The sequence below is a fragment of the Ovis canadensis genome, chromosome 8 (genome assembly GCF_042477335.2).
Source record: "Ovis canadensis isolate MfBH-ARS-UI-01 breed Bighorn chromosome 8, ARS-UI_OviCan_v2, whole genome shotgun sequence".
Classification (NCBI taxonomy): domain Eukaryota; kingdom Metazoa; phylum Chordata; class Mammalia; order Artiodactyla; family Bovidae; genus Ovis; species Ovis canadensis.
This window is the reverse complement of record NC_091252.1, coordinates 16,813,196-16,823,720: the sequence shown is the minus strand read 5'-3', so window position 1 is coordinate 16,823,720 and position 10,525 is coordinate 16,813,196. Positions and strand designations below refer to the sequence as shown.

Below are 10,525 nucleotides of genomic sequence, written 5' to 3'. Positions count from 1 at the left end.
ATCTCATCCTCTGTCGTCCCCTTCTCCTCCTGCCCCCAATCCCTCCCAGTATCAGAGTCTTTTCCAATGAGTCAACTCTTCACATGAGGTGGCCAAAGTACTGGAGTTTCAGCTTCAGCATCATTCCTTCCAAAGAAATCCCAGGGCTGATCTCCTTCAGAATGGACTGGTTGGATTTCCTTGCAGTCCAAGAGACTCTCAAGAGTCTTCTCCAACACCACAGTTCAAAAGCATCAATTTTTCGGTGCTCTGCCTTCTTCACAGTCCAACTCTCACATTCATACATGACCACAGGAAAAACCATAGCCTTGACTAGACAGACCTTAGTCGGCAAAGTAATGTCTCTGCTTTTGAATATACTATCTAGGTTGCTCATAACTTTTCTTCCAAGGAGTGTCTTTTAATTTCATGGCTGCAGTCACCATCTGCAGTGATTTTGGAGCCCCCCAAAATAAAGTCTGACACTGTTTCCACTGTTTCCCCATCTATTTCCCATGAAGTGATGGGACTGGATGCCATGATCTTCATTTTCTGAATGTTGAGCTTTAAGCCAACTTTTTCACTCTCCTCTTTCACTTTTATCAAGAGGCTTTTCAGTTCCTCTTAACTTTCTGCCATAAGGGTGGTGTCATCTGCATATCTGAGGTTATTGATATTTCTCCCAGCAATCTTGATTCCAGCTTGTGTTTCTTCCAGTCCAGCATTTCTCATGATGTACTCTGCACAGAAGTTAAATAAGCAGGGTGACAAGCCTTGACGTACTCCTTTTCCTATTTGGAACTGGTCTGCTGTTCCATGTCCAGTTCTAACTGTTGCTTCCTGACCTGCATACAGATTTCTCAAGAGGCAGGTTAGGTGGTCTGGTATTCCCATCTCTTTCAGAATTTTTCAGTTTATTGTGATCCACATAGTCAAAGGCTTTGGCATAGTCAATAAAGCAGAAATAATCTGATTGGCCAGATTCAAAGCACACCCAGAACCCGAGCTGCAGTGGGCTCTGGGATCTGGTTTTTAGACTCTAGCATCTATATACATGGGGGCCCACCACAGCGAAGATGAGGTTGTTAGGCAACACATCCATCCTTTACGACTCGGCAGCAGGCCACCGGTAGGGCAGCAGGTGCTATAGCAACAATAAAGCTTGTTTATAATTTTCACATACCCCCAGGCCCCACCTACTTTAAGAGGTTTACACTGAACATCCAAAGTCAGGGCCTTAGGGATTCTGGAAAACTTAAAAATTTTTTGTGTTATCTTTTACAATCTATGGGGAAGATAATATACTTTAAAAACCCTAGATTTTTGATGTAATGTCTTTATTGAATTTATTACAATATTGCTTCTATTTTTGTTCTGGCTTTTTGGGCACGTGGGCTCTTATCTCCCCAACCAAACATCAAACTGCTGTCCTCCCCCATCTTTGGAAGACAAAGTCCGAACCACTAGGCCAGGGAAGACCTGATAATACAGTTTCATCAAACACAACATGTTAAGGACTGTGCTTCAGGCTTTTATGCATTCTCATAGCTTAGTCTCCAATTCTGACACCAATTCTATGAGGTCATGCATCAGTGAGGGATTGTGTTTAGCTGTATGTCACAGGCACCCAGCTGCAGCAGCTTGAACAAGCAAAGCGTTAATTTTCTATATGTAATAAGCAGTCTCTATGTGTTATGCTCAGTCATGTCTGACTTGTTGGCACCCTGTGGACTGTAGCCCACCAGGCTCCTCTGTCCATGGGATTCTCCAGGCAAGAATACTGGAGTGGGTTGCCATTTCCTACTCCAGGGGATCTTCCTGACACAGAGATTGAACCCTCATCTCCCATGTCTCCTGCATTGGTGGATTCTTTACCACTGAGCCACTTGGGAAGTCCCAGTAAGCAGTCTGCAGGGGAGCAAGCCAGGACTAATATAGAGAGCTAGCTGCCTTTCTTTTCTTTAGTTCCAATCTTCTGGACCTGATCCTCACGGATATAAGACCACCTCCAGACATTACTAGCAACTTCCAGAATGGAAAGGGGAGGTTCAAAGGCAGAAGGCAGCAGTGGGGCTAGGTCCACCCAGTTACAGGTGGTGTTTACACTACAACCTCTTGACTTCCTCACACATCTTATTTCCAAAACAGTGTTACATAGCAACCTCTCTCTTCTGGGGAATTGGGGGGACTAAAGGTTTTGTTTTGGTGACAGCTATTACCAAAATCAGAATTCTGTTAGTAAGAAAGAAAACCACTTTGAATATTGGTCAGGTAACTGGTAGTGTCTGGCTCAGATAAACATTATTTTCATTCGACAACAAGGAAACCAAGGTTCAAAGAGGTTGAGTAACATGATCATAGCTCAATGACTTGGGAATTCAAGCTCTGTTAAGTGCAAATTCAGGGCTTTCTGATAAGAATTTATTTATTTGGCAGGAGGAATTTTTTTATTGAAGTATAGTAAATCCGATGGACAGAGAAGCCTGGCAGGCTATACAGTCCATGGGATCAAAAAGAGTTGGACACAACTTGACTGAACAATTAACATAGTTAATTTACAATGCTGTGTTAGTTTCAAGTGTACAGCAAAGTGATTCAGTTGTACATATACATACAAATTTTCTTTTTCAGATTATTTTCCATTATACTTTATTACAAGATACGGAGAATAGTTCCCTGTGCTGTACAGTAGGACCTTGTTGTTTGTTTATTTTCTATTTAGTAGGGTGTATCTGTTAACCTCAAACTCCTGATTTATCTATCCCCTCCCCCACAATTTCTTTGGTAACTATAAATTTGTTTTCCATGTCTGTGAAAGAATTTACTTTTAAAATAGTTAAATCAAAATTATTTTGACCTATAAAGGGATAAACTGAATTATTCAGAAAACAAACAAACAAAAAAGAAACCATTTGCTAAATATTCTGGAGAAGTAGAAGTAGGAATGAGAAAGGAGGAAAGGATGAGATTTTTGGTGAGAATAGCATAATCTCATGCTTAAACAATAAAAACAACAATGATAAAAACCCTCCATGCTTAAAAGCAACCTTAAAGATTATGGCATATTTTCAGGCTAGTTTCCCACTGTGGGTAAAAAATTCACTGCCTTGTGGCTAGAACTCATTCTGACCTGGCAGTCATTTTATTGCCTCTATTAACTCTAAACTAATGCCTGAGAATTAGAGCAGTTCTTAACCAAGCTAACCTGAAGACCTTCTCCAGTTGCTATATGGTGTTTTCCAGAATGATTCATTTGATTCTCATTTCCCTAAACCTAGATATTTTTATTTCTTGGTTGGTGTTTTTTGTTTTGTTTTGTTTTTGCTACCATTGAGGAAAGGAAATGGTTTGATCTGCCCTGAAAGACAGGAGCCCTGTGAGTAGTGATGGGGGTGGAGCTATTGGATGTTTTGTACAAGCTCGAAAGGATATTGAGGTTTGAAGAAAATGCAGGAGACATCAGAAATGGGTACTAAGATCCCAGCTGGGAGGACAGAGGTGGGTCTGCTTAGAGTGCATTGCCCTGGCCATAGTTTGCAAGAATGTGCAACTCAGGGGACTTCCCTGGCAGCCCAGGGGGTAAGACTCTGCAATCGCAATGCAGGGGAACCCGGGCTGGATCCTTGGTTGAGAACCAAGATCCTGCACGCTTCACAGTGAGGCCAAAACAATAAATAAATAAAAATTAAGACATCAATTAAAAAAAAAAAAGTACAGCTCTGCCTGGGAGCCTGACAACAACCCCTAGCTGGCCTTGGGCACCTGGCAGGCTGTGGCTTCTGCCTTAAAGGGATAGGATGTGTCCTGACTTGGCTGTGTCCTTGCCTTGAACCTTGGGATTCCCCCACTTTCACCACCTTAAACTTGGCTGGCTCCTGGCACAGGACACAGAGATCATCCAAGCCGAAAGGGACGGCTGAACAAATGCAGTCCAATCCCTGGTTCTAGTTACAGAGCATGGCTAATTTCTGCCCAAATAGTCTTTGGAGAACTACAAAGAGCAAATTAATTACACTCCTGTGAGTTTAAGCAGCAGCAAGAAGAAGGAGGAGAGGTAAATAACACAGAGATTGAACCTGAAAAGGACCAGGGGGTGGGGGGAGGTTGGGAAAACTGTGTAAACCACATTTGTTGAAGGCTGGGAAAACAAAAAGAGGGTTACTGTTGGAAGATCACAGAACACCCTGGGCCTCCTCGTTAATGCAGTTACAAGGTGTGCTTGTCCAGTTGCTGAAATAATAGAGCCTTGGAGGCATGACTTGTGGGGTTTTGCTCAGATTGGGTACCCTTTGAGGATGCGAGGCCACGGAAATTAACCTTGCCAGAGGCTGAGGAGCTGCCTGGGAAGCTGGGATGAGACGCATTTCTAAGATCTCAAGGTGGGACATTTTTACTCTCCTTGCAACTAGAGAAGGTGGTAGGTAGTGCCTGGCAAAACTGGAACTGAGCAGGGATGAAGCCCGAGCACAAGATGAGGTCTGGGGGGCGAAATTTCACCCACAGAATGAAGGTCCTACTTTGGAAGTTAACTTTAGAGGCTTTCACAGATATATAGTCTAAGTACCAGCATTCAGGCCCAGACTAGAATTCTCAAATTCTAGTATTAAAAACACACGAGAAGCTTATTTGAAACATACGTTCCCAAATCTAGCCATGTAAGATTCTGATTCAGTAAACTGGGGTTAGAGTGACGGAACCCCACAAACGTCACAAAGAACTCCAACTCTTTGTGACCCAGGCTCCTCTGTCCATGGAATTTTCCAGGCAAGAATATTGGAGAGGGTTGCCCTTTCCTCCTCCAGGGGGTCCTCCCGACCCAGGGATCAAGCTTGAGTCTCTTGCACCTCCTGCATTGGCAGGTGGGTTCTTTACCACTGCGCACCTGGGAAGCCATGGACCGTTCTAGTTACTTTGTAAAAACTATGGTCTCTTCAAAAAAAAGCACTCAGTCCAATTAGAGACTTGCCTGATCACAATACCACCACCACCAACAAAGGAGTACTCTTTTGCCACCTCTTGTTCATTTACTTCTGGAGTTCTTTGGCCTATTCACTGAAGAACAGTAACTTATCCAGGAATTACAGATCTATCAGGAGCAACAAAATATGATTCTACTTCTGATTTCTCCACAGCTGCCATTACTTCAAGCAAAACCTGTCTGTGCCTGCCTGAAAGAGGGAAGGAGGGACAGAAAAAGGAGGTGACCTCTCCCTTTCAAATTTTCTTTCCAAGACTTGAAGATGAAGCATCTTTCCTCCAGAGGAAGAAACTGCCTGAGCCCCCAAAACCACAAGATTCATTAGGGCTATTATTGTTCATCACTCAGCTGTGCCCAGCTCTTTGCGACCCCATGGCCTGCAGCACGCCAGGCTTCCCTGTCCTTTACCGTCTCCCGGAGCTTGCTCAAACTCATGTCCATCGAGTCAGTGGTGCCATCCAGCCATCTCATCCTCTGTCATCCCCTTCTCCTTCTCACTTTAATCCTTCCCAGCATCAGGGTCTTTTCCAATGAGTTGGCTCTTCACACCAGGTGGCCAAAGTACTGGAGCTTCAGCTTCAGCATCAGTCCTTCCAATGAATATTTATTAGGGCTGTGCAGTAGCTTCAAGATTTTTCACCAAGACCCCTCCTAAAAATAAATTTCAAGTCACAACCTAGAACACACACACACAGACACACTCCACATATGTGTATCTAAGTGTGGCATGCGTTTACGTGGAAACATATGGAAAATGGAAACACTTTCTAAAACATGACTTGCCTTTATCATGGGATGTGCACTCTAGTATTATCCACCCTCTGCCCTTTTTCCTTTTCCCTTCTCCCTCCCCTATTTTCTTTACTGACAGTCATGGTACCACATATGGTTTCACCCTGGTGTTTGAAAAGTGCTGGGGTCCATGTAAGATTCCAACCATTACGGGAAGGAAAGAAGGCAAGAGGACCTGGAACTGGAAAAGAGGTCTGTTCACTCATTTTTCCTTCTTCCTTCCTCAGGCAGTAACCCTCTTCATGTATCCTTTGTCTATCTTGGCTAAAACAGCATCCACAACCTACAGAGAAGACTTTACAGTCTTAGAGGTGGATCGGTTAAAGTAAGTGAAACACTCAGAGGAATTTACTGATAAACCAAGGAGTCTTCTTACCAGGTTGGCCTTCTCGCTGACTTGCAAAGGGCATGCTCACTTCTGCTTGGCTGTCTTTACCTCCTAATCTGGAATCGCAGCTACCTGCAAAATCATTCTCCTTGCCTGCCTCCTCACCCTTGGGGCTGCCAGTGAAGGCTATCGAAGGCACAGGGAGAGACCTTCCTTCCCTAACATCCTGCTCAGGCAGGTACAAGTGCCTTCAAAGTAAAAAGAACCAATGCAGTTATTTATTTTTACAACTAAAGCCATTATTCTCATCACTTGTAAATGAATTCTGGGGCTCAAAGGACCCAAGGTCCCCACAATCAACCCTCTTTATCCAATTAGCAATGCTCATTTTCATTGAATGGCTATCCACTCCAGTACTGGGCTTAAAGAATTCCATAAACCAGTGCCACTATTTAATTATATGCAGTAAAAACAGTCCCAGTTGTGTTTGCTGTTGTTGGTTGAGTGGTTAGTCTTGACAAACATCAGCTAAAGCAGCCAACTTCATGAATCACTTTTCATCACAGGGAAAAAAAAAATCACTCCAGTCCCACTTTTGTTGTGACATCATTTTATCTCCATAAAGAAAAACAATTCAACCCAGATTTCAAGTGCTACTCAGCATCCTTCCCACACATACCTTATTTTAAAATGTTTTCATTGGTTTAAAATACACTTTGCAAGGACTTCCCTGACAGTACAGTGGATAAGACTCTGTGCTTCCAATGCAGAGTTTGATCCCTGGTCAGGGAACTGAGACCCTACATGCTATGCGGTTCAGCCAAAACAAAAATTTTTACATGAAAAAATAAAAATAAAAAGCACTTTGCAAGTTAACTGTCTTTCAAAACAATTTCATTATAAATTAATTACCATGGTAAAATTATAAACAAATTCCATCCAGTGTTGAAGCAAAGAACTGGTTTTATCCCAGTTCTTTTGAGTGTATTGTGATCCACTGAATACCTGAAAATAAGGAGTCTATCAAAGACAACTGGGATCATGTCAAAAGTATACAAGCACTAATTTGAAAAAAGTCTCTCACATTGGAGCAATATGAGTATCAAAAAAAGTAATAATGGCAACAGGGTGAAGCATGCCAAAAAAATATCCATGCCAAAAAATCCATGCATTCCTAAAGATATTACAGAAAAGAAAGTCATTGATCACTTCTGTAGTTTTCTAGGATACTAATTCATTACTGTGAAAATTAACAAAGAAAAATGTCACACATTAAAATTAATTACTTGATGATGCTATTTAATACATATTTGTAGCCTTTGGGTAACTAAAATGGATTTGGCCATATTTGTAGCGTAAGGTCTCAGTGTTTTCCTATGTGAACTTTTGCCTCCCAACATGATTATAAAACTAACTATGTGTAATTTTGCTTTAAAAATTTTTATGTAAGTGGAATTATTCAGTATGGTCTTTTATACTTGCCTTCTTTCACAAAGCACTTTGTTTTTGACATTCATCCGGGGAGGAATATTTTATTCCTCTTCATCAAGTTGAGTAGTATTCTATTGTATATAGTTACTAAACTTTGTTTAACCATTCACTAGTGCTTTTCCTGTATCTGTTGAAAAACTGTTTTTTTTTTCCTTTATTCTATTAATATGTTGAACTACTTTGATTGACTTTCAGATGTTAAACCAATTTTGCATTCCCAGGATAAACTTCACTGGTCATGAAGTCTTATCCTCTTAAATGTTGCTGGATTTGACTTCCTAAAAAGACCTTTTTTAATTGAGGTAGAGCTGATGTAGAATATTATATAGATTCCAAGTATTCAACACAAAAGTGATTCACAATTTTTAAAATTTACATTTCATTTACAGTTAATTTACTAAAATATTATTTAAGATTTCATGTCTGTGTTTATGAAGGAAAGTGATCTCTAGTTCTACTTTTGAGGTTTTATCACTGGTTATGGTATCAGGTATCAGAGTAAGAATGATTTCATAAAATAAATTCAGAGTGTTTATTTTATATTAAAATACTTTATATTTTATTTTATATATTTTATATTTATATTTAATCCAGGCATCCAATGCCTATTGAATGCCTTGCAGAACTTTGAGAAACATTAAATTGTGCATATTTGAATTGTCATTTAAATATGTTCCAAAAAATAAAATAATCCTATCTGACCTTGTTCAGTCTTTTCTAATTTCCATAGTGCTGCTGCTGCTGCTGCTAAGTCGCTTCAGTCGTGTCCGACTCTGTGCGACCCCATAGACGGCAGCCCACCAGGCTCCCCCATCCCTGGGATTCTCCAGGCAAGAACACTGGAGTTGGTTGCCATTTCCTTCTTCAATGCATGAAAGTGAAAAGTGAAAGTGAAGTCCTCAGTCCTGTCCGACTCCTAGCGACCCCATGGACTGTAGCCTACCAGGCTCCTCCGTCTATGGGATTTTCCAGGCAAGAGTACTGAGTGGGGTGCCATTGCCTTCTCCGAACTTCCATAGTAAACACACCCTATTCACCTTCAAGCCTAGTTTGCTGGTGACTGAATTAGTAAAAGATATGAAATCAGATTTTAGGAAATTATTCCTTAGCAGTTTTAGAGTTTACTGTCCCTAGAAATCTAGAAGGGGAAACTGAGACCCTTAGAGACTGCCAGACTGTCTCAGAACAGAGTACCTTCCCACTTTCAAAGCTCTGCACCACATAGCACTCATTACAAGCTTTTACAGGAAACATAAAATGCTTGCTGCGTATACATTTACCTTATAAAGTTAATGTGTCCATCCTTACTCTTTTTCCTTCTTATGAAGGCCCACACGTCCTACTGATAACTATCCAAATACGGAGCAACAAAACAATGAAACTCCAGGATCCCGTGGCTTGCGGGGGTTACTAGTTGAACTGGGCATGCTCAGTCGCCAGGCAGATTTTTCGGTGAAGTGGAAACTACAACAGCGCGTACCGTGCGCGCGGAGGTGGGCGTGCCCTCGTGGAATTTAGAACGTTGCCGCAGCCAATGGGGCCTCGCGGCCGGCTGCCGGGGCTCCTCATTGGAGGAGCGGGGAGACCAGCGAGTAGAGGGCCCCTGGAGGGAGCCGCCGAGGTTGAGGTCCCGGAGGCCGGGCTACGCCAAGACCTGCGCGTGAGCAGCTGCGGCGGCGGCAGCATCCAGCGGCGGTGCCAGTAGTTCCAGCCCGTTGCTTTACTTTTAAGCTGCACGAATACAGTCATTATGCCGAAGAGAAAGGTAAGTCTTACCCGAAAAGATTTCAAAGGCCTTCAGACTGTGAGAAGAGCAAATCTTGCCATTGCTATGGATGGCGCGGAATGCACTCGGTAGTAACTCGGGGGCGGCGATTCTCTTTGCTCCTTCAGGCTTGTTTTCAGGTGCCTGTTGCAAATCTTGCTCCCTCCCTCTGTCTTCATCGATCTCTGGATGTTACTTTCTCTACGGCGACGCGACTTCCCTTCTTTTCGAACTCATTCTAGCCGGAATGGTTTCTACCTCGAACAAGAAGCAAAAGCGCTTTGCACCCCACCCCCCCCCCCGCCCCCTGCTTCCAGAAGGGGAGTTTTCTCTTTCCAAAACTGCCAGGTTGAGGTTAGTGTGCAGGAAAAAGCAGCGAGACCGGGGGCGGGGCGGGGGGGGGGGAGGGCAGAGGGGAAGGGAGGGGTAACAAGTAACACGCAGAGGGAGATCGAAAATGAATCCAGTAAGTCGGGCAGATGTCGGGGTTATTCCCTTGTGGGCCGTGCCCACGCCGGTGCGCCGCGAAGGCGCTCAGGCCACGGGAGAGGGAAAGCCATGTTTTAACTGAGCGCTCACCCCGCTGCCGCCCCCGCTGCAGACCCGTATGTGCCCATTCCAGTGTCGGGCAGGGCAGGGCGGCTGGACCTGCGTGCAGTTGGCGGCGGGGACTCGCGGAGTTGGCCCTGCGCAGGAATGGGACGCCTCCGGGGGCGCGCGCAACTGTGTTTGCAAAGGGCAGGGGTCACCGGGTCCGATTCGGCGACCCGAACTCACACTCGGTCCGGGAAGGCGGGCTTCGCGTGCTCTCGCGCCCCTGGGTGCGGAGGGGGGACCTGGGGTCCCTCCTGGAGGACTATTATGTGTCCCCTTCCGCGCAGGCCCCGGACACCCAAGTGACTCGCACCAGGGACGCACGTTTCCCTCGGAGTCCGGCTGCGACTTGTCATTGTCCCAGGGAAGGAGGGGAAGGCTTTTTTCCACCCCGAGGAGAAACTGCAGTGTGGCGGCTGTCGCTGAGAAAATACTTTGCACCCTCCCACCGCCTGGCCTCGCGTGTCCAACAGTGTTAAGCAGTGAGGGTATTAAATTGGAAGCAAAAGGGCAAAGAGTATGTTGCTATATCAGTTAAAGATGGTGGAGTGATTTGTGTTTGTAAGTGATCTCATTGTTTTCAAAATCTTGCAGCTTT

At 44.0% G+C, this 10,525-nt stretch overlaps 1 protein-coding gene and 1 long non-coding RNA gene across 14 annotated transcripts in view; one reads left to right on the top strand and one right to left on the bottom strand.

Annotated features, from left to right (window-relative positions):
* Nucleotides 1-2,399: 2,399 nt before the first annotated feature.
* LOC138444718 (uncharacterized) lies at nt 2,400-9,716 on the bottom strand. Its single transcript, XR_011258552.1, has 2 exons — nt 8,849-9,716; nt 2,400-5,608 (listed from the first exon to the last, which is right to left on the bottom strand). It is a non-coding gene; the product is annotated as an uncharacterized lncRNA (long non-coding RNA).
* The window catches only part of HMGN3 (high mobility group nucleosomal binding domain 3), a 54,597-nt gene continuing 53,078 nt past the window's right edge, over nt 9,007-10,525 (top strand). For 6 of the 13 annotated variants that reach the window (XM_069598059.1, XM_069598054.1, XM_069598048.1 and 3 more), the window contains exon 1: nt 9,136-9,333. In XM_069598059.1, the coding sequence (XP_069454160.1) occupies nt 9,319-9,333 (15 nt within the window). In that variant the 5' untranslated portion in view covers nt 9,136-9,318. Of the gene's footprint in view, nt 9,334-10,525 lie in introns of all 13 variants that reach the window. The other 7 variants (XM_069598060.1, XM_069598053.1, XM_069598051.1 and 4 more) reach the window with 3 other exon arrangements.